This window comes from Oncorhynchus gorbuscha, linkage group LG01 (assembly GCF_021184085.1).
Source record: "Oncorhynchus gorbuscha isolate QuinsamMale2020 ecotype Even-year linkage group LG01, OgorEven_v1.0, whole genome shotgun sequence".
In the NCBI taxonomy this organism is placed as follows: Eukaryota; Metazoa; Chordata; class Actinopteri; order Salmoniformes; family Salmonidae; genus Oncorhynchus; species Oncorhynchus gorbuscha.
The window spans coordinates 112495044-112519614 of NC_060173.1; the positions used below are offsets into that span (position 1 = coordinate 112495044).

General features: G+C 37.6%; 2 protein-coding genes across 4 annotated transcripts; both read right to left on the reverse strand.

Annotated features, from left to right (window-relative positions):
- Window positions 1–213: 213 nt before the first annotated feature.
- LOC124013091 (homeobox protein Hox-D3a-like) lies at window positions 214–23065 on the reverse strand. Of its 3 annotated transcripts, none has more exons than XM_046327627.1 (4): window positions 22823–23065; window positions 4791–4853; window positions 2050–2593; window positions 214–1816 (listed from the first exon to the last, which is right to left on the reverse strand). In XM_046327627.1, the coding sequence occupies exons 3-4, from the start codon at window positions 2489–2491 to the stop codon at window positions 1077–1079; spliced, it is 1182 nt and encodes a 393-aa protein (XP_046183583.1). In that variant the 5' UTR covers window positions 2492–2593; window positions 4791–4853; window positions 22823–23065; the 3' UTR covers window positions 214–1076. The 3 variants fall into 3 exon arrangements, with proteins under 3 accessions (XP_046183583.1, XP_046184316.1, XP_046185102.1); XM_046328360.1 differs by lacking the exon at window positions 22823–23065 and adding an exon at window positions 18974–19111; XM_046329146.1 differs by lacking the exon at window positions 22823–23065 and adding an exon at window positions 10690–10805.
- On the reverse strand, window positions 11560–15274 carry LOC124014813 (homeobox protein Hox-D4a-like). The gene is made up of 2 exons (XM_046330128.1): window positions 14735–15274; window positions 11560–14317 (listed from the first exon to the last, which is right to left on the reverse strand). Exons 1-2 carry the CDS (start codon window positions 15141–15143, stop codon window positions 14016–14018), a joined length of 711 nt encoding a protein of 236 aa, XP_046186084.1. The 5' UTR covers window positions 15144–15274; the 3' UTR covers window positions 11560–14015.
- Window positions 23066–24571: the final 1506 nt, after the last annotated feature.

Consider the following 24571-nt stretch of genomic DNA (forward strand, 5'->3'; position numbering starts at 1 on the left):
TTTGACATTACTTCAAAATGGCGACGAGGCAAATTCATACCTAGTCCCAACCTGCGGCTGAAGCATAACCATTTTCTCACTGTTTTCACATTTTTCTACGTGTGTTAAATGTATGGAAAATAACGGTGCTTTTTAACCCACTGTGTAAATTTAAGCACTTTATTTACAAAATGTTAAACACATTAAAATATAACATTTTCATATCATTAGCGTTTCATAAATGTATGCATGGACAGTCCAACTGATGAAATGACAATGACCTGATATGAAAATTGGCAATGACAACAAATGACATACTGGTGTGATTCATTTCTGTAATATTCGGTATTTTGATAGAGCTACATGTAGCCTAACTTTGTTTTTCATAGAGACACGTAAAAAATCCCCAATATTCCCAGATTTACACGTAGGAGTTCCTTCTACAACAAACCTAAGACCACCAGCCTCTGAAGGCATATTTTGAAACAAGCATTCACCAAAAACCCGTGTACCTATTGAAGGGCCATGATGTCAAAGTCTGTCCAACGATGTTGCATAAATTCTAGATGTCCATATAAATAGTCATACATGTAAATTATAAATAATGTGTAATACAAAAACCTTAAATAATACATACAGAAAATTAGATAAATGCAATACAATCTTGGAAAAATAAATAAGACGCTTCAAATATAGCAAACAGACACCTTGGAGCTTTTTTTATTTTTATAAAAACCCATCCCTATAAAGATGGGTAACTACTGTCAGATCTACAGGACTTACCTTCAAGTAATGTTAATGACGTTTTCCGTCCCCAATACTGCGCATTGCACTTCAGAAAACGAACAACAGACGAACGGTCTCTCCTGCGCATCCTCAACAGACAAACAGTCTCTCCTGCGCATCCTCAACAGTCAAGAAAAATGGTCCAGACATATTCTTAGAAAGTAATTATTACACAATAGCATTAATAGTAATATCAATAATAACACTGGTAATACATGGCTCACTTTTAGTGTAATCATATAAATGACTTGAGACTACTGAGATAATAAAAGAGCCTAACAGAATTTGGGCACAGACAAAAACCTCACATTTTACAAATGCGTTAGTTTAGGCGCTTCCTGAATCCTTCCCTGAGACGCATGGTGAGAGCTGAGGTCTGTATATGTGGGATGGGGGTCACAGGGTCCATGGTGGTGGTTGCCTGGAATCTGAGCGGCACAGCTGTAGTCCACGCTGGCGGATGAGGGATGGGGTAGATGGCCGAGGTTGAACATGGGACCCGAGGCTGGCATGGAATCAACGAAATTTCCCCCAACGTACACCGGACTGCCTTGCAAATTAGCGTTGGCAAAGCCACCATTGCCTTGCATGCTGTGGTGCTCGTATTCGGAGCCCGGATACCTTTTTTGTTGTGGTTTACAGCCACCTAATGGTGCCGTGTAAGCTGCCAATCCGTACATGTTTTGCTGGGGTTTGGCGAATGAAGGGGGCGACGGTGCGTCATAGCTGAGACAGTTTACGTTGACAGAATATCCGATGTGATTTGGGCCACTTAATGGTGGGCTTCTGTCCGGGGAGTGTCCGATGGGAGAGTGCATTATCCCCTTAGCCTTCTGATCCTTTTTGTACTTCATCCTTCTGTTTTGAAACCAGATCTTTATTTGGCGCTCAGTGAGATTCAATAAATTAGCCATCTCCACTCTTCGGGGACGACACAGGTACCGGTTGAAATGGAACTCCTTCTCAAGTTCTACAAGTTGTGCACTGGTGTAGGCAGTCCGGACCCGTTTAGAGGCTGGACCAGGTGGGCTTTTTTCATCGCAGGACTCACCTGAAAATACATAGTAAACACCATAAGTCTCTTTGTGTATTATGAATGATTTATCCACACACACACACACACACACACACACACACACACACACACACACACACACACACACACACACACACACACACACACACACACACACACACACACACACACACACACACACACACACACACACACACACACACACACACACACACACACACACACACACACACACACACACACTGTACCTTCTGCGGTTGAGCAATTGTTGCTGCTGTTGCTTTTCAGTTTTGCGTTCGATCGCGTCTCCTTCATCCATGGGAATATTTGTTTGTTAGTGACTGGGGTGGCAGTATTAGAATCATTGTTTGAGGGAGATTTCTTCTTCTGGGATGAAGTGTTGCTGGAGTTAGGCGAAGAGGCCGACAATGGAGGCGCTTGCGGCTGTTCACGAATACTCGGCAGTTGGCTGCTACTGGATCTCGTGCAGTTTCCATTCATGGTATTGTCTTTATGAGTTGGTGGCCGTACAGTTTGGGTTTGTATTGGACAAACTGGACCCTGATAATCACTCTCAAGGTTAGAAGTGGAGTAGGGCTGGTGACTGGGGCCATAACTATATGACTCGGATTTGGGGTAAGAGTAGCTTCCAAAGACTCCAGAATTATCGTAGAAAGTAGCTTTCTGCATTGTGAGGATTCAAAACAAGAAGGCCAATGCAGCCCTATCCAATGGTATGGGTGTTCTTCTATCACGTGATTGGAGTTTCCCACCGCCTCAGTATTCTTTCACCTAGGAAGAGAACAGTTGTTATGCTCATTATGCAGGCAATATGAATTGAACATGTGGTAAACCAATACACAATCATGATTGAGTATACACTATATTCATCAATAACCTATTGCTCATGTTCTTAATATTCCTGAAGTCTGGTATTTTCAGCATTTGTTTCAATATAACTCCGTGGAATATTACAAGCAAATACACGTGCTCTTTTATGAAAATAAATACTACAAAAATGCAATATTATAATATTTATTTCTTCACTCTCCAAACTTTACTTTCCTAAACTATCAAATCATCAATAGGCCCTCTCAACCTCTCACTTTCAATCCATTTGGCATGTTTTGCACAAACTAGTTAAAGTTTAACTTGCGCCAAGAGATCAAAAGATTTTCTTGAATTACTGGAGAAAAGGAGCTGAATCAGCATGGTGACTCACACAATATCTCTTTCTGTTCCTAATCACAATACCCCACAAACCACCATCAGCTCGTATTGTTTAACAGACCAACATGTTCCAGAACTGCTCTCGATGTATAATTCATCATTTATTTCAAAATCACATTCATAAATCTCGTTCATGTGTTTTGTTTATTCGTTGTTAATTAACTTAAGTACAAAATGTCACACTAATATGATTTTTCTGTTTTTAATGCCACTTCAAAAGGTAACTTTATTCAAATAGCAATTATTAAACCATGAAATTATTTTAGAAAATATTATCACGATGTATGTGTACTAAAATAAGTGCCATCATCTCTCCCTGTTTTCTCACCAACATATCGGGGTGGTCGAAATGGGTGACTTCCTAAATGCTAATAATATATAATAAATATATGCCATTTAGCAGACGCTTTTATCCAAAGCGACTTACAGTCATGTGTGCATACATTCTACGTATGGGTGGTCCCGGGGATTGAACCCACTACCCTGGCGTTACAAGCGCCATGCTCTACCAACTGAGCTACAGAAGGACCACCACCACTAATGATGTGCGTGTAGCCTCTATGACAAACGCTTCTATATTCAGGCACCCTGACACACTCTGTAATCAGTAAGCCTGTATTTATTTTATAGTTAGCAATCATCTACCAGAGCCTAGACTAGGATACCCACATATTGTATTCAGTCCAACATTTTCTAGCTACTTTTGGAATCAATTTCGCATTGTAGGCTTGAAATAAGTAACACACTGAATGGCCAAGGCATGAATTGAGACGAATTAATACAGTATGCAGACTGAAAGTCCGCGCGGTGCATATCAATGCACCTGTCATGGTGGACCGAAGCAAAAGGTATAAGTGCAAATGTAACGGTCGTAAACGCCTTAGAGAGGACTGAAAAGGAAAACACCCATCAAGACTTGCCACCCACAGTAGTGTAAAACTGAAAGCGTGGGAGGAAGGCAAGCTAAAGAATTCCATACTCCGCAAGTTCTGCAGCAATAATAGAGAGGCCGTTTGTATAAATCGAGCCCCTACAATCATTCTGCATTGCTGAAACTACGCACTCGCAAATGCACGTTTTAAACCGCAGAAAGGGGAATCATTTTGTTTATAAAGTGGACCATCACCGTTGACGCAAAGGTGAACATATTCCTGCTTGAAATTCGCATTGAGGAGGTGATGGGGTGACCGATATAATTCTGTTTAGATTTTAAATGTTAATTCTGAATGATGTGCCCACTGGGCACGCAGTCGTCAATTCAACGTCTATTTCACATTGGTTCAACGTAATTTAATTGACATGATGTGGAAATACGTCGATTCATCCTATGTGTGTCCAGTGGGTAGCCTAGCTATCTTTACTAACCAACTATATAGTAGTGTAGGTGGATATATTTCCTAATGAGGCTTATATGTTCTGCTTAAACAAAGCGATGATATTCTGATGCATCTGATCTTACGCTACCTTCTGGCATGTCAACATGGTGAACCTTCTTCAATGGATAAAGGATTAAGAGCATGTCTTAAACGAGTCTGGTTGGCTAGGCTTACACTTACAAGAGAAACTGAACATTTCGAATTGAGTTGAACGTTTGCCATTCACAAATGTAGATAACCGGTTCGTCTTTACTTTATCATTTTTTTTTAAAGGACCCATTGAAAACAATTTTGAGGGAAAAAAAGGCGATATATAGGCCTATATGAGCGGACATTATTGTTTGGTGCGTTTAATGGCAGTTCATGAAATAAATGCTGCTCACCGTATTTTATGCAGATCAGTGTTGTGTTTTTCTTCACGTGCTCATTATTCCATCCACCATGACCTGAAAGAGAAAACACTCCATGAGTTCTACTGCTTTAGTCCCACAATTCCCTCATTTCATTGGAAGAAAACAAATGGGATTACTGTAGGGTATTCATTTCATTGAAAAAAACAAATGGGATTACTGTAGGGTAATCATTTCATATGAAGAAAACAAATGGGATTACTGTAGGGTAATCATTTCATGTGAATAAAACAAATGGGATTACTGTAGGGTAATCATTTCATTGGAAAAAAACAAATGGGATTACTGTAGGGTAATCATTTCATGTGAATAAAACAAATGGGATTACTGTAGGGTAATCATTTCATGTGAATAAAACAAATGGGATTACTGTAGGGTAATCATTTCATATGAAGAAAACAAATGGGATTACTGTAGGGTAATCATTTCATATGAAGAAAACAAATGGGATTACTGTAGGGTAATCATTTCATGTGAATAAAACAAATGGGATTACTGTAGGGTAATCATTTCATATGAAGAAAACAAATGGGATTACTGTAGGGTAATCATTTCATATGAAGAAAACAAATGGGATTACTGTAGGGTAATCATTTCATATGAAGAAAACAAATGGGATTACTGTAGGGTAATCATTTCATATGAAGAAAACAAATGGGATTACTGTAGGGTAATCATTTCATATGAAGACAACAAATGGGATTACTGTAGGGTAATCATTTCATATGAAGACAACAAATGGGATTACTGTAGGGTAATCATTTCATATGAAGAAAACAAATGGGATTACTGTAGGGTAATCATTTCATATGAAGACAACAAATGGGATTACTGTAGGGTAATCATTTCATATGAAGAAAACAAATGGGATTACTGTAGGGTAATCATTTCATATGAAGTCAACAAATGGGATTACTGTAGGGTAATCATTTAATTGGAAGAAAACAAATGGGATTACTGTAGGGTAATCATTTCATATGAAGAAAACAAATGGGATTACTGTAGGGTAATCATTTCATATGAAGACAACAAATGGGATTACTGTAGGGTAATCATTTCATATCTCCCTCACCAACTTCAAACATCTGCTATCTGAGCAGCTAACCGATCGCTGCAGCTGTACATAGTCTATCGGCAAATAGCCCACACATTTTTACCTACCTCATCCCCATACTGTTTTTATTTATTTACTTTTCTGCTCTTTTGCACACCAATATCTCTACCTGTACATGACCATCTGATCATTTATCACTCCAGTGTTAATCTGCAAAATTGTAATTATTCGCCTACCTCATGCCTTTTGCACACAATGTATATAGACTCCCTTTTTTTTCCTACTGTGTTATTGACTTGTTAATTGTTTACTCCATGTGTAACTCTGTGTTGTCTGCTAACACTGCTTTGCTTTATCTTGGCCAGGTCGCAGTTGCAAATGAGAACTTGTTCTCAACTAGCCTACCTCGTTAAATAAAGGTGAAATAAAAAATGTAAAATACATTTTTTTAAATGAAGAAAACAAATGGGATTACTGCAGGGTAATCATTGCATATGAAGAAAACAAATGGGATTACTGTAGGGTAATCATTGCATATGAAGAAAACAAATGGGATTACTATAGGGTAATCATTGCATATGAAGAAAACCAATGGGATTACTGTAGGGTAATCATTTCATATGAAGAAAACAAATGGGATTACTGTAGGGTAATCATTGCATATGAAGAAAACAAAGGGGATTACTGTAGGGTAATCATTGCATATGAAGAAAACAAATGGGATTACTGTAGGGTAATCATTGCATATGAAGAAAACAAATGGGATTACTGTAGGGTAATCATTTCATATGAAGACAACAAATGGGATTACTGTAGGGTAATCCTTTCATATCACAAATGACTCCATGTATATAGATGTTCTGTTGAAATGATATTGTATTGATTTGCTTTTGTTTACAGCGAGATTTTTGATGAACACATAATCTGATATAGCACCATAATTCACTTCTACGTACAAGTATCTATTCTAGTCGTTATAACAGGATATACGATTTATTTTAAATGGGACAATACACACGTGTTCGAACACGTTATTATTATTTTTAATTTAAATGCATTTAAACCGAGCATTTAGTGCAGTGGTGGAGAGACAACAACTCTTACACTGAATATTGTATAGACAGATGAGCTGGCCAAAATATTTAGCAGGCGCAGGCCTTTTGGCTGACCTTTGGCTCGTTCAGCAATAACTCATAGATTAATGAACAACGAGCAGAAGGGGTTGAAGAAAGTCACAATGAAATCCTAAAACCACAGAACTTTTCACCAGTGTTTTTAAAGCTGAAACACAAGTCTGACGACGGGATAGATGGTCACATTTGTAGGAGATAAACGTCAGAATAAGAAACTAATCTGTGGGCTAGCCTACTTGATGTAAGTTTGAACTCTGCTTTACTGATCTAGCATAATGCTTTGAGGTTATTTTCTCTCGGCTTATAAGAGCTCATTTTCTCATTTGACTTATAGCCTAGCGTTTCTTAGAAATATTTAAAACTCCGAAATATCGCTGAAGTCGAAGTCGATATGTTTCGAGTGGATTTAAAAGTGTATTGTTAGGATATGTTGTTACTACTCTGGCTAGACACAATCCTCTTTTGATACAACAATGTTTCTCGCCAACGCATTGCTACGGTAAGTTTGGTATATACAATAGGCTGCTACAAGAATCGTCGTCGAAAATTGCACTTACATCTGCTGTCGTTTCATCCTTATAGTTTTGTGTCCATTGTGTGCTTTTGATATGAAGTTACTTAAAAGTTGTTGTTAAATTCTATAGAAATTGAAGGGACAAATTATATAACTTTTTGCGCACCGCTGGGCTGGGAAGCATGGGAGTAAATAATTCGTTAATTGTTCCTACTTAAACATTTTTATAAAGCTAAGGCCTATAGCTTTTAGGAGCTTGTTAATTTGGCTATTGTTTAAGACGAATTTTGGGATAAATCCTCCGAATTATTGGATGTGCTCATCATGTTATTCATTTGATTCATATCGCTAGATTGGCAGCTTCTTAAGGCTTCCATGAAGAAGAAAGTCGTCAAGAGACGCACATCCTAAACTAGGCTTAATTTACAAATATTTACTTGGAATAAATTTGCTTTAGTTCAGTAGAGTCAGAAAATAATTTGTTAAAATCACTCATATATTACTTGAAAATATATTACAGTCAATAACATGAAAGGGAACAATAGCCTGTTGTTTAGACCTAATCCTAATTCATATTAGGCCTATAATACATATATATATATATTTATGAATTATCCAATAACTTCACAAAGGAATCGTGTAGCCTAAGCAAAAATGAGTGCAGAACATCAATTCAAATAGTTTTAAAAAGCCTTTATTTGATCTAAATCAAAATGGGTATATATATTTTTGGTCTTATTTCAAATTAAAATGATTGAATCCATTATTATTCGTTTTTATCTGGTACATTTGCAGGTTAACAAACCACACAAATCACGTCTAACATCACTGTGATGATAAGACAAATACATGTGATTTATGATCTAACAATTTAGAAGTCAGAATGAAAACTTCCTTCGCTTCTTTTTCATTTACTTTTGGTCAGTTTTCATGTAACTGCAAAATCAGCTGAAAACCGGCTCTCAAAATACATCCATCCAAACTAGCCTTCGAAAGTGGTTTCTCAAAATTGTGAACCTGTCTTAAAATCGTATCTCAGGTCCATAAGACGAAAGGCTATCTGCGTAGTTGCCGACGAGATCCCCTCTGAATGGAATAAATCATATTTATTCTCTCGTGTTGTGTAAAGCCATGGTGAAAAGGTTGCATTTTGTCATGCAATTGCTTACCTGTGAATCAGTGGATCATGTGCTCGTGCTTCTTAGTCTCAATTCCTTTCCCTGCAGTCTCTAGAATTTATCCTTTCACACTTTGTCTGTAGATAATACTGTCCTAAACCTGATCTTGCGGTTTTTCAGACATTTCCATATACCAATGCAGACAGTATTCCCGAAAGAATGGAAAGTCTCACATTCAACTACCAATAAAAAAAAACGAAGAAGGTATCCTTATTCCACCCCAAAAAAAATCTCGGCCAATCAATCTCCTATTGAAAAATACAGGTTTTCAGACACAGTCACAGATTTGAAGCTAACATTGGGATGTTGTTGTTGTTGTTTATGTGTGTTTCGGAAACCGTTATGATGACAAATAAAGGAACCGTCTTAAAATACAAGCATATTTGTTCACGCGATCGAGCTACCAGATTGTTCTGATTTGGGGTGCTTCTCCAACCAAGCCTTTGCTCCCAAACCCATTTTGAAATGGGAACGCGTTTCCTTATCTGACCTGTGTCCATGTTGAAAATACTTCACTTGCGATTTCATTTCATTTTGTCGATCATTTTTTTCCTCTTCTTTCCTTTGCAATGGATATTATTATTGTGATTATTTAGTCATCTTTAACATATAATATTAAACTATACATTTTGATTAAATGTATTTGTTTACCTGATCACAAAGCCTCTAACCCGATAATTACATGTCGTTTTGAGAATCCTATTCAAATGTGGTTGTGAACAGAATTTTGTATACACATTGAACATGTGGATTTGTCCATATATTCATTATTGGTATACTTGTAACTATAACCATATTGCTCTCACAATTTAAAAAATAAAAATAAACGTGAATTGTATATCTACAATGTGATACTTGGTTAAGTAAGATGTGCATTTTTATAATGTTAGGAAATCCATGAACCCATATTGATGTATGAGAAAAGGCGACTGAAATTGTATTGAAATAAACCAATTTGTAAACCCTTTGTCTCCTGTGTGTCCGCTGCGCTATCACGGTGTTCAATAGTATTTTATTTTTCAGACACTGTTTTCGATGTAAATAGAAAAATACCTTCAAATAAACAATTTGTGAGCTCAAAAAACTATTTGAAGATGGAGATTTTAAAAGCCATTAAAGACAGCGGGGGAGCTGGCCGAGAGGCATCTTGCACTGAGGATAGAGGACTACTAGCGTCGCAGCGTATGTTCATGGGTAATAAAATGGAAAGATTTACAGTGTGGCCCGGGCCTCCAACAGCCTCGCACCATTTCAGGAATTATCGAGAATGATTTACAACGAGGCAGATAACTGTCCACCTGCTCAAACACAGCTTCTACTACTACTCTCAGAGATACATTGCGAATTATCCCCCATCAACAATAAAAAAAACAATGTTAGCAATGTGGCGTAATCTCAGTTGAATCTAAAGAGAGATATTCTTGCAACAATGTTTCCGATTTGTGTTATTGCTATAACGCATGTAGCCGGAGTGCTATTCAAAGAAAATAGAAGATGTTGTATTAATATATTGCACTTGTACCACTTTTAAATGTTTTTCAATTTAGCACTCTGTTTACATTTTGTAACAGGCAATTTGGTGTAAACCAATGACTGAATTGCTCTCTTTAGGAGTATTCTAAATCACAGAGGCTCTAACATACAGCCCTCAAGAACGAAATAGAACATCCCAACAGTGCTGCTTTCATTATGCTCGTGCATCCATCAATACAACCATTTCACACCGAATGTGACTGAAAATATTTTAAATGTTCTTTCTACCTGCTATGAAACATAACAAGGATGTTAGTTGTCAAACATCGCCACTTTATATAATATTGACCTGGTTCTCTTGGTATATTTCTTCCCAAAAAGCAAAGCATTGAAGAATGCAGTTCAGCCTGTCCAAGGCACACGCATCAAAGGGCGCTATTTATCATATATCTGACAGATATGGTCATTTACCATCTTGCAAAAAAAAAAAAAAAAAGAAGAAGCTAAAATATTTACCTACCAAGCTTCCATTGGCTCAGATGCTGTGTTAAAGTGCTGGCTTCAGATGCGTTGAGTATCGGAGCGTTTGGATATTATTTTCTTGGGATCTTTTCAGTTTTCAAGTCTGATAGAGTCCTCGCGATTAATGACGACGCCGTGTTTCTAGGGGATGTGCTGCATGAATTATTTAGACAATCACGTGGTCAGAAATAGAGCGAGGAGCGGTATATTCTCCGAATTATATCTTCGAATGCAGACAGCACAGTTTAATACATTTTATTAAGGGGCTGTCTCGCTTGGCGAAGACAGTTTCTGCGAACAGCTGGAAATCAAATATGGCCGTTTGAAAGCCATTGTGATCGCAGCAATGGTGCACTCCATATTCGACGTAGTCATTGAAAATGGCTCTGCCTATGGCTCTCATTTATTGCTTTCAGACATGTAGGTCAATGCCCACTGCACATGGTAGGGCAGGGTAGCCTAGTGGTTAGAGCGTTGGACTAGTAACCGGAAGGTTCAAATCCCCGAGCTGACAAGGTACTAATCTGTCGTTCTGCCCCTGAACAGGCAGTTAACCCACTGTTCCTAGGCCGTCATTGAAAATAAGAATTTGTTCTTAACTGACTTGCCTGGTTAAATAAAGGTTAAAAAATAATAAAAAATAAAGGTACTGACATACGATTGCTTTTCCCAAACTCTATTACATGATAGGCATTTTATCATTATTCCCATGGTCATTTCAGTGAACTATGGAAAGACCATTTACATGTTTACAAGCCTCATAGGTCCACTGTGGAAAATAAACATGGTGACATGTGAGATTCAGCAATCCATTATGGTCGTCTTAAAAATGCACACGTATAACAGCAAGGTTTGCATGTAGAACTGTTGTTTATTAGTGCATCATTTGGTACAGTTTTCTTTCATTTGCTATGACATGACATGCGCACATTGCTTGTACACTGACATCTATGTAGTGGAAAACGGAAGATGAATAGGTATCAGTGTAAAGGCCTGATGAGGGTGACGCGAAGCTTATAAAGGAGCGGGCGCAAATGTGGAGACACATACATGCACTCACACAAACACACGCACACACACAAAGAAACAAAACGCACACACAGAAACACACACAGAGAGAAGCAGACACGCATTCAAGTTATACAGGTTTTAATCCAAGTATGGTCACAAATATAATCACACTGAGCCTACGATTTTGCTAACAGTTCCTTGACTGGTTTGGATAGGACCACATTCTATGGCACTGACTAACATTGGTGTGGTTAAGGGGACATTTGATGATTCTTCCTGTAAAACTGAGCTTAGTCACATTGTCATCCAACAATGCCATATTATTTTCTTCTTCTCTCAAACAAGCACAATAAGGGTAAAAATAAATATCTCAATCTGTGAGATGTGTCAACCTTTGTGTAAATCAAGCATTGATGGCAATGACAGACATTTTTGTAAAGCATGAACCTCGGAATACTTGATACAGAAATATGTTGACAAGTGTGAGTGCTCTGTGCCACCACAATGCATATCATGGAACAATCTATTTTCCCATTAAAAAGTTTCGCATGTATATATATACAGACCAAAAAAAAGCGGAAACACAAAAAAGGTCAGCCAGGATTGCATATTAACACGGCGTGACATGCAACCAGTACCATTTGAGTTACATCTGGCAGAATAAATATAGGCTTTAAAACGTGGCATGTTTAACCAGGTTATATAAGCGTTCCATATCTAATACTAAAGTACAAAATGTATTTAAACTCCATGCGAATAGCGCCAGTGAGAGAAGTAGACTATAGGTCCAACGGGTTAAGGGTTCAGAGGTCACTCCTCGCGGCTGAAATGTGTCTAAGGCTATAGAAACACTGTCCTCTGGGTGAACCTGCCTCTGGAGCTTTTGTCGAACTTCAGTTGAAATACCTTTTCAACTTCTCGTCGTGAAGACTCTTCAGAGGGAAGACCTCTTCGCAATGCAAGCCGTCTTCGCTTTTTGTCACGAGGACAATGATAGGAACAATAAGAATATCTGTCTTGAGACATGACATGAATGCATGTGTGGCTAGGTTTGGTTTAAATCAATGCCAGAGTAAACATTTTAATACTGCATTTCAACACTGCATAAGAAAATGTGAGATCATTCATTGCTAATAATCCATAACAGTTGTAAACAGATTGCATACAATAAAACGTTCGTTGCTCAACTATGTTTCAAACTGTTGTGGGTTTTAATAAGGAAATGTACACATATTTAATTAAATAAATAATCATAAAGAAATGTAGGAAAACACTCTATATTACAAATTGTTGTTGAATAAGAATAGGGGAAACATAGGGTTGTTACACGTATTTATATCCCTCAACGTGCTTTAACATTGAATATATACTATTAATAATGTTCTGTTCGATTTTGATCAAAATAGAAAATAGTGAAGCATCTAAATAAATATACATTCGATGCAAAAGAACAAAACAAAGTAATGATAGAGTTTCAGATGCCATGTGTGTTTACAAAGATGTCCAGAGAGATTTATAACTGAATACGGGCCCTGGGAAGAGTCTGCACACTGGAATGTCTTGTTTCTCAATAGAATTTAACGCCATTTTAAAAGCTTTATTGTATAAAAGTTTCTTTTTTTAAACGTTAATTAAAGAAAAAAAATTAATGTTAGCGCCCATAAATACGAGTTCAATAGTTTCTTTAAGCTAGCCTATATTAAAGTAACAAATATTGTCACTTGTCTGAAAATAATGTATAGATCAACTGATGCAGCAATTACCTTTTCTTTTTTTTCGCAATCATATGAATCAAATATTATTTGTCTTAATAGTTCGATTTCATCACAACACAATTTCTAATTAAAGTGTGTACAAAAGCTTCACATCATTTTACGTATTTTTATTTTTTTTTAAATAAATATATACATGTTCATGTCTTACTCTGACTTTTGTGGTGCACGTGGGAAGAAGAGTGACATTATAGAATCAGCGAGAAGAGTATAATCAGAAAACATCTCTAATAAAATGTATTTCGATCTGCAATACCTCTTCGAAGCATGTTAAGCATGAAAGTCGCTCTGGATAAGAGCGTCTGCTAAATGACTTAAATGTAAATGTGATGAAACGCTTCTCAGTTCAGTTACAATGTTGGAAATGGACTCAATTCAATGAGCCAATACAACGAGGGTTCTTCTGATTGTAACTGACATTTTATAACTATTGAACGTTACATCACAATGACCGAAATGTCATGTTTTGAGACCATGCAATGTCAATTGTATAATATAGGATGTTATATACAATTCATTGAACGGTCAAAGTTTTCCCATCTTAGAAAGTTGTGACATCAGTCTGGTTATCCTTCTGGATACTTGGTAACTGTTGGCCGGAAGTAGAAGCAGCTCTTCCCTTTGTGTTCGGTAGTTTGTGGTCTTTTTTCCATTTCATTCTTCTGTTTTGAAACCAGATTTTGATCTGACGCTCGGAGAGAACGAGTATATGGGCAATCTCTATGCGACGCCGCCTGGTCAGATACCTGTTAAAATGAAATTCTTTTTCCAGTTCCAAAACCTGCTGTCTTGTATAAGCTGTCCGAGACCGTTTGGGTTCAGGTCCTGTGTAATCCGGGTTTACTGTGAGAAACAAAATACCAATGTGAGCCAATTAAGTCCCAGTTAAATCAAAACATAAAGCCCTTCACGGGACGCTCCAAACTTCTAGCTAAAACAAAACAATGAACACTCGATCCAGAAATGAAATTGAACGAAACTATGACCAAACTTTGATCCAATTAGGTCTAATTTCAACCCCTTCATTCAAATATTGTCACAATAAAATGTACCATAGTCATAGGCCAGTGGACGTAAGGAGCTCTGAGACCGCCAGATAGCCAGCGGCCTATTTCCTGAGCAATAAACATTTACGGCTGGTGTAACTGACAGCCCCTTCAAAGCAGACCATAAATATTTCACGCAATGATTTTAGAGTGACTAAAATCCTGGACCTCAACTTGTCCCAAAGCGACGTTGAGAGGGAAAAGTGAATCTTACCCGTAGTTACGTGGACTTTCTTCATCCAGGGGTAAACTACTGCAGGCTGCTTGGCTTGTATCCCGTTTTGATTCTTTGTGTTTTGTTGCTGACCACAAGTCCGGGGTCCAGTCACTTGGACCGGGGTACACGGTTCGGTCTGTGCGGTAAACGTGCCAGGGTGGCTGTCTCGCCCCTGCACATGACCCCGTGGCTCTACTGTAGGACCATGCACAGTGGTACAACTGAAGGGCTGCTCGGGGTAGTTTGACCGTGGATAGATTCCTGGATGCTGCAAATCTGGGTCCTGCGAAGGACCGTAGTAGACTCTTCCCTGCTCATGTAGATAGCTATTTTGCGAATATTCCTCACAAGGGGGGAATTGTGGGTCCACATACTTAGAGTTCAGCATATACGAACTCATGGCCATTAATTTATGAAGGTAGAAATTACAATGTTTTCTCGAGTTGTCTTTTTTCCACCACCATAAAGCCCTCCTATTTGCTGTCAACTGAATAAAGTTAGAGAACCATGTGACCAGATAGGGCCAATGGAGGTAAAGCTATTTCATTAACGGGTAGGGCCTACATATACACACCAATAGCAGCAATTTCCACTAACTTCAAAACATCTAAATTATGTTGAATAAAACCAAATATTTAACCAATTTCAATGAAGGATTGACAATGTGAGCCCTATATTGAAAAATAAGATGTTATATGTAACATTTTAAATAGTTAATGTCAATATCTAAATATCAATCATGATCATCTAACCGTCAATGGGAAACCATCTAAATGGAATAAATACAATGTCTGTGTATATACGGACATTTAGATGGTTTTGTGCAATACTATGGTTAACATGCTTCAACTTCTACAATACTAAATCAAACTAAAGCCGGTGAGTCTGACAGATAAACAAACAAAAGATACAAAACGTCTCCCGGGCTCAAAAAGAGGGGGGATAAAGCCTGGGGACAATTGATGGGGACTGTCTTTGTCAAGAAAGGGTCATGCAAAAGTTACAAGAATCTCATCATTTCATCTACCCTATCCCTTTCATAACTACCGAAAGAGCCTCGTGGCAACCAACCAATGCCAAACAATCAATAATTAAACGATTGAAATGTAAATGTTAAAAATGTTTAAAAAATGAATTTACCTTGAAGCCATGTTCGAAATTGTTTAGATTTCAGTCTGGTATGATAGCTTTTTTAATATGGCGGTTTCTGTTCACTGTTTGGCTTTAATGATAGGTGTACTGGCCAAAAAGCGACACCTGCAAAGGTTTCTTATATTATCAAATCAAATCAACAAATGAAATGACACGTGACACTCTAAGTGCATATAACTAAAACATGTACTCGCACACAATGGTATTACAATATAATATATCATGTTAAATCACCCTAAAATGACACAATGCAGCAATTAAACGAAGAGCTTTCCATCCATCCAGATTTGTCAATTTAAATTGATTCAAAACATCTGTAAAAGTAGATAAGTAATTCGACGTTTTTGCATCGACCATATACTCCCCTAGAATCGAATCTGTGACTGTTGTTTTATCACACAAATTCGGTTCTACAGGGTATATATAGACGACGGAATAGAGGGGTCCCATCATTTCTTTCAATTCAACAAAAGTCCAGCCATAAGACTCTCAAAAAGACCAATAAAGAGCCTATTCCTACGCCATACACTTGCCATTGACAATTGTACACAATGAAAGCGTATGAACATTCTAAATAAGTTAGAATTATTTCCGTCAAAATCATAGCCCCTGACGAATCAGATATTGGTCCTGACTAATCAGATATTGGTCCTGACTAATCAGATATTGGTCCTGACTAATCAGATATTGGTCCTGACTAATCAGATATTGGTCCTGACTAATCAGATATTGGTCCTGACTAATCAGATATTGGTCCTGACTAATCAGATATTGGTCCTGACTAATCAGATATTGGTCCTGACTAATCAGATATTGGTCCTGACTAATCAGATATTGGTCCTGACTAATCAGATATTTGTATAGGCTGGTGCATCATGAAGCTGAACAATTCTGTTCCATTTTATTCTGAATCAAGTTCGCAGCCACCAAAAGTATGTATTACTTTTAATACACTTTTAATACACGTTATGTATTGGTTAGAGGTACAGGTACACAACATAGGTCATTCACAACTGATAGACTACCGATACCTGCCAGCCTGTGCTCGATACACTGTCCGAAGTTTGAATATCGAGTGGACCCATAAGGCAAAAGACTAAAGGCCACGAGGTTAAACTAAATCACTTACAAACCTATCAAAAAGTGTCATTCTTTTTTCTTTGCCAACCGCTCAAAGAGTATAAAAGTTCACGAATCGCAAATGACCCTTCATTTGACCGCCTTGGTTACCTCATGGTCTACATTCTCGGGAATATGCCACTGTGGGAATGTCCTACAATGACATACATTTTTCAATGATATATAAATGATTTAAATAAAATGAAAACATTCGTTTAAGAAAAAATGATTTGCCAAACGCCTTCTAAATTGGACTGAATACTCACATAGTCCTTAAATAGACAGAGACTGAGGTTTTGTTACTGGACAATTTCTGTAGTCTAATTTCTGTACTATAATTTTGGTACTTTAAGAATAACGGCTATAGGTCAAAGGCTATAGGCCTGACGTTTTACAACAAACTGGCCACTTTACAAGCCTAAATAATGTTAAGACGATTAAAGTTTGAATCAAATATGAATCACACACACTTATGTCACAATTTTTAAATATTTGTTAGACAGCTTGACCTTCACCTTACCCTGAGACATGTTCAGACGGGTCAAAGCCGAGATAGGCTAGGCTACTGAGGAACAAAAGAGTGACAAAGTCAGAACTTGTCTTTAATCCTTCGTATGAACCAAGAATGAACCCACTTGCTATGTTTTCTGTATTATACAACTGTTAATAGGTAATAGTTCTGATTTCAAGTACCTATGTCATTAAAGCCAGATTGTGTGCCAAATCGTCATTGACAGCATGTATAATGTATGGGTTTAAGACACATGAAACATCTGTATTATGTCTGAAATCAAATTCGTGGGATATTTATTATAAATAATGAGACAATAATGCTACCCTCTTAAACATGCAATCCTAGACTAGTGAAATTATTTCTGCAGTGCAATTCTCAATGTAATCCAAATACAACCTCAATAAGATATAGCCTGTCAGTTGTAGGCCTATAAATCCTTGTCAGTACATTTAACAGTGAAATACACTAACGGTCACAGTGGTAGAGGATTCCGAAAAAATGGACAAAGTTTACTTTACAACTGGTTTAAAAAAAAAAAAAAATGTAAAGGCCATTGCCTACTGTGGAGGCCTTTATAACATAATTCTGATTCGTGCATGTTGTCATTGCCCAATGTTGCGCCATGAAAATGTGTGTGTATTTTGGATAACAAACTAAATAATCTACATTCCTTCCAATGTCATCACTTCACTTCATGACATAACATCACAACGTAAGCCTATACAAACACCCTGATATGGGTCAAATGAAGATATTACAAGGAACTATGATTCGATAATATTCTGTACTAGGGGGCGCGATAGAGCATGGCAATTAAAAAATATATATTGTTGGGGTATTAAGATTCAAAAGGCCTGATGTGTATTTAACGTAATTAATATATTGTTATAACAAGGCATATGTTCCAAAAACGTCATTTAACGAAATGCTAATATCTGTAAACGCCATTGAGTCTGTGACAACAACAGGTTAATATTTTTCCCTCCCAAGTCTAAACTCGCCAGCCAACAGCTTATAGACTTCAGATCCCCACAAGCCTATTCGCCATTGTCATTCAAATAAGTGTGCGCATTGCAGACAAATAAAAATGTAACAGATTTTAATAATCCATCACGCAATATTAGCCTAAGCTATATGAAGCAAAAACGAATATACCGTAGGCATATAGGCTATCAGCCATTTTCCAAAACGCATTGTTTCTCGAACGAGTCATTTGAACCACTGTAAAAACGACTGTCATATCCGCAATAAATAAACAGCTAAGTATTGACATATTCAAACACATTCTGTTTTCCGTACATCCTGGCCCATGCAAAATACACATCCACTAATGTGGTTAAAGTTCTGTATTTCGAAGCAGGCAAACAAACTACAGGCGACAGACATGTATACCTGATGACATCAACATGCGCACTGGATTTAGTAGCCTATCAAATGATAAAACAGCTTACCGCAAAGTCCACCGCAAAGTCCACCGCAATGCATCGAATAGGAAAACATATCCATGTTCAGACAAAAAACAGAGGTTTGATACTTGCTTCCACCAATTCAAAGCTCTATTCCAAGCCATCGGCACGGCTTTACTAATACACAATGAGAAATATACTTTGGCTTGTCAACTCCCAGGCCATAAAACAAAGTTTAATGGCATCACGTGCTCCCCCACAGCCATTCACAGACACAGCACTGGTTCCATAAATAACCGTCAACAGTTGTACTTATTCAACAACGACGATTACTCTGATGCCATATAAAAAATGCAACATAAAATGTAAAAACACCCCACAAAAAAACGTGTTATTTCTAGTTCACCATGATATGAAATGCCGTGTGCTTCTTTTCATACATATAAATGTATTTTTAGGTCATTATAAGAAATAACAAAAGTCTGACAAACGAATATGTTACAGGTCTTCATCTACCGATAGCTTTTTGCTCTTCTTGGCTTTTTGCCCATCAACACCTTTCCTATGACCCTCTGTGATCTCTGACGTAGTCTACACACATCTGTGGGTGTTTCCCTCGATGTTTAATTTATGTAACGTTTAATAAAATAGGTTTCGGGTGAATCAGAAGCACACGTGTTAACTTTCCACTGTGCATAAACTGGTTGAATCATTTACATTTACATTTAAGTCATTTAGCAGACGCTCTTATCCAGAGCGACTTACAAATTGGTGCATTCACCTTATGACATCCAGTGGAACAGTCACTTTACAATAGTGCATCTAAATCTTAAAGGGGGGGGGGGTGAGAAGGATTACTTATCCTATCCTATGTATTCCTTAAAGTGATCATTGAAATCCACGTGATTTCAATGAAATTAGTTGAACCAACGTGGAATATACTGCTCAAATTCTGCTCCCATGTTAAATGGTCTCTCTCTAGGTACTTACATATCGCCAAAATATAACGATAGAGAGATGTATCAACAATGCTTCAATAAAACGTTATAGCCATCAAATGCATCACGTGCATTTGATGGAGACCCGAATCATGAATCCTCCCACTGGACACAGACACAGGTTGAGTTGTCACCTAAAGTGAATCCATGTCAAATCAACCAAAAATGTCACCCAGACATTGGATGTAGGTAAGAAGTTGGGAAAAAATTACGAATGTTGATTCATGTTGATTCATGTTGATTCATGTTGATTCAACGTCATCACATTATACTTTAGTTGTTGTTGAAATAACCTGGAAACAACGTTTTGCCTAGTGGGCTACGTCTCTTTATAAACTATACACCCTCTAAAAAAAATAGTTTGGTTATACTCCACCTACTTCTTGATACTTCAGTTCAGAAACCACTTATTTTCAATGTCGAAAGCATAATACGGATCAGTTGGTCATATTGCGTTTGGGACCGATCATATATTCCAATTCAGTGACGTGCAAGGTAAACGATTCTGGAAAAATAATCATGGGACTGTTGGGCAACAGCGCCTCTTGCTGGAACATCCTAATAATTTCCCATTTTCAACGTGTTCAGTTTTTAACCCAATTCCTGAAACGCAAAGCCAATTTGTTGCCGCTGGATATTAACATTCATTTTCATGTCATGATATTGTGTACATGTATAAATTGTAGGCTCTGTATGCAGATCAATCTAGAAAGAATCCCTAGATGATCTAGGTTTATTATGAATTAATTCCTCATACAACAGATAGGCTATATGGATTAAAATGTTGCCATGGTTTTCAGTAATTGTATACTATAGGCCAAACTACCCGGACACTTACAAATATCATTCGTATGACAGTTAACTGCTACAAATGAAAACAAATCTAATCACTGTAAGATGAACACAGACCAAACATATTAATCAAGTAACCCGTTTTCGTTGTCTGTTTATGTCTATATGAATGATCTATACGTTGATATATAGTGTAATATTTTATTTAACTTATGGTCGATATGGTAAGAACGAACGAAGGATGAAAAAACAGCTCTAAATCCATATGTTGGGACGTGAGTTGATTTCCAATCCAGAGCATAGTCTAGAAGTTAATCGAGTAATTTAAATGCTCAGGGTTTTCTCATCCTCATTCGCAGGCCCCACTTTTATAGGCTTCCCTCGTTCCAGGCTTTCTCTCTTTTGCCGCATTGCAGTAAGGCTGTAAATACATTCGCAGCTGCCTGTCAGGCAACAGTGAAATACTGTCTTTGTTCCGTTGCCCTCATCTCAGGCAGCTGAAAAAAGCTATGAAAACTGCTTCTCTGATGGGAAAGTACAACCTTTGTATTTCAGAAAGGTTCACATTAGACTATAAGTTGCATTTTCCCACACTCGTGTGTTTTGTGAAAAACAAAAACGTTTTTTTTTCACATGACAAATTCACATTTTCTCAACATCTAAAGCTGAAAAGACGACATGTAAATTGTTATTCCCTTCAGTTCACCCATGTAAGACACTGTGTGGGTATATTAGGCTACTAATATTAACCTATGTAAAGAAAAATAACTTTTATTAAATGTAATGATATATTCACACGTCCACAAAGTCCCTAATAGAAAGTGACATTAAACCCAAGACAATATCAGTAAAAACTCCGTCATGCTGTTACCTCACACAACAGTGATGACATCGAATTCATGCCCCCAAAAGAGGACTAATGAATAGACTTCCCTTAGGAAATCTAACATTGACAGCCAGCTCCTCAAAACTCAGCTAGGCTGCTTGTTACTTCAGAGACATTATGCAATCATATATATCATGATATATCTCAAACAATGATAATAATGATGATCACAAACATAGACATACATAACAGGCAGAGAAACACAGATAGACACGGAGAGACAGACAGAGAGACACAGAAAGACACAGAAAGACACAGAAAGACACAGAGAGACACAGAGAGACAAAGAGAGACACAGAGAGAGAGAGAGACACAGAGAGACAAAGAGAGAGACACAGAGAGACACAGAAAGACACAGAGAGACACAGAGAGACAAAGAGAGAAACAAAGAGAGAGAGACACAGAGAGACAAAGAGAGAGACACAGAGAGACATGGAGAGAGACACAGAGAGAGACACAGAGAGAGACACGGAGAGAGACACAGAGAGACACGGAGAGAGACACAGAGAGAGACACAGAAAGAGACACAGAGAGACACGGAGAGAGACACAGAGAGAGAGACACAGAGAGAGAGACACAGAGAGAGATAGACACAGAGGGACAAAGAGACACAGAGAGACACAGAGAGAGAGGGACAAAGAGAGACACAGAGAGACAAAGAGAGACAGACTCAGACACACTGCCAGACACTGCTCATACCCACAAACATCGAAAGAATCCAATCCTGCACTTCAAAGAGAGTAAAAAAAAAAAAGTTACACTGAAGTCAAGATAAATATGTGTCCTTATACATTAATATTTTTGGTCGAACTACAATGAACACAACATCATTCTCACAGAAAATGACAATTCAAAGTATAGGTAAAATACCATTCACAGTTTGATGCGTTCAGATTTACATGTAATGTGAATGTAATCGTTGAGGTGTTGCCCCACAGTGCATACACACCAGCAGTGTTGCTCATGTTAAACATATAGTTTTGGCTATAGTCTATACATGGAATCTCGACTGCGGTTCTGATTAGACTACTGCCCTGGTGCAACGAGACAGGAAGTAGATACAGTCAAATAAACAAACATTGTATTATAATGTATATTAATATTGTTTGTTTATTTCACTTATGTTATCTACTTCACTTGCTTTGGCAATGTTAACACGTGTTTCCCATGCCAATAAAGCCCCTTGAATTTAATTGTATAACAACATAAAATGCTTACCTAATGCAGGTGGGTAATCCATGCATTTTCTTGTGGTGACTCTGTATAAATAATACATGACGTTACAGTGAAACTATACAGATTATGAACAGCAGAGGCTCTTCTGTCGATGTGGAGTTCGGGTATGCACAGAGAAGAGAAAGCTAGCCCTGATACGTCAAGTAAATAAGAAATAAAGTTATCGAGGACTTGGTATGTTTCTTTCATGCAATATTAAAAGGCTAATGTTGAGAGAGTGTAGGCTGAACGTTTTGGTTGGTACGCTACAGTTGCAGAATGCAGAGAAAACATCGCTTGGGAAAATCAGGGAAAGGTCCATGAAGACGTTTGTCTCTTGCACATGACCAGTGGCATCCAATGACAGACGATAGAGGCACATAAAAAGGTCTATTACCAAGTTGTAAATTCTCCTCTCACAAAAAAAAGAATTTCGACTGCAGCAATTCCCCCTGTTTTTTTGCGCATAATGGCGGGGGCTAATTCCCCCATTTCTTCTAAAAAATTGCCTGAACATCTCCTTTGGAAAGAAAAAGAACAGCCCTTGCATATGTAATAAAGTTAGATTTTAACAGTAGACAAACCAAATTTGCTAGTTTTTTAAATCAGAAGATATGTGCATACTTGAGAACATATAGTTTCCTATGCTAATAATGTTGCCATGTTGAATAGCCTAACGAACGTGTTTCTAAACGTGTTGAGCAAATGTCGAGCCTGAACATTCCACACAGCTAATAATGAATTAAATGGGGTGTTGTAGAACATCAGGAAACGGAAACAGAAGAGGACAAAATTGTTGTTTTGTTTGTTGCAAAAACAAGAAGATAAAAAATAATCAAGAAAACAATTATTGCAAAAATATAGCGGCACTATGCAATATTTTAACCAGAAATCAGAGACAATCCATGTAGATGTCTTGCGTCGGTCAAAATATTACATTTTAAAAAATGGAACCATATAGATATTTGAACGACGACGGTTAGGTTAATACCCATTCGAAAATGTCAATATTGAATTATTGACATGACTTACATTCACATTCGATCAGGCCTAACACCGTTTTGAAAATGCAACAAATAACTACACATAATCAGCCTCAAAATAGAGAAATAGTTATGTAATGAAAATAAAATATGACTTGCTGTATATATATATATATATTGGAATTGTTTGTAGTATTATTTATACATGTTTTGTTGTTATATTGGTTGTACATTGTTGTGTTGAAAATGTGTGTGACTGTCCTTGTCTATCATTGTTTCAGTGTTTTGTACATGTTGTGAGTTTTTTTTGTGGACAACCGGAATGAGCGCTAAAAGCCTCTGAAAAAGCTAATGGAGATCCTAATAAACAAACAAACAAGACAGATTGTCATGTTGTGAGTAAGGAGCTCTGTCCACTGTCCTAGTCCACACCGTTGGGACAGATTGTCATGTTGTGAGTAAGGAGCTCTGTCCACTGTCCTAGTCCACACCGTTGGGACAGATTGTCATGTTGTGAGTAAGGAGCTCTGTCCACTGTCCTAGTCCACACCGTTGGGACAGATTGTCATGTTGTGAGTAAGGAGCTCTGTCCACTGTTCTAGTCCACACCGTTGGGACAGATTGTCATGTTGTGAGTAAGGAGCTCTGTCCACTGTCCTAGTCCACACCGTTGGGACAGATTGTCATGTTGTGAGTAAGGAGCTCTGTCCACTGTTCTAGTCCACACCGTTTGGACAGATTGTCATGTTGTGAGTAAGGAGCTCTGTCC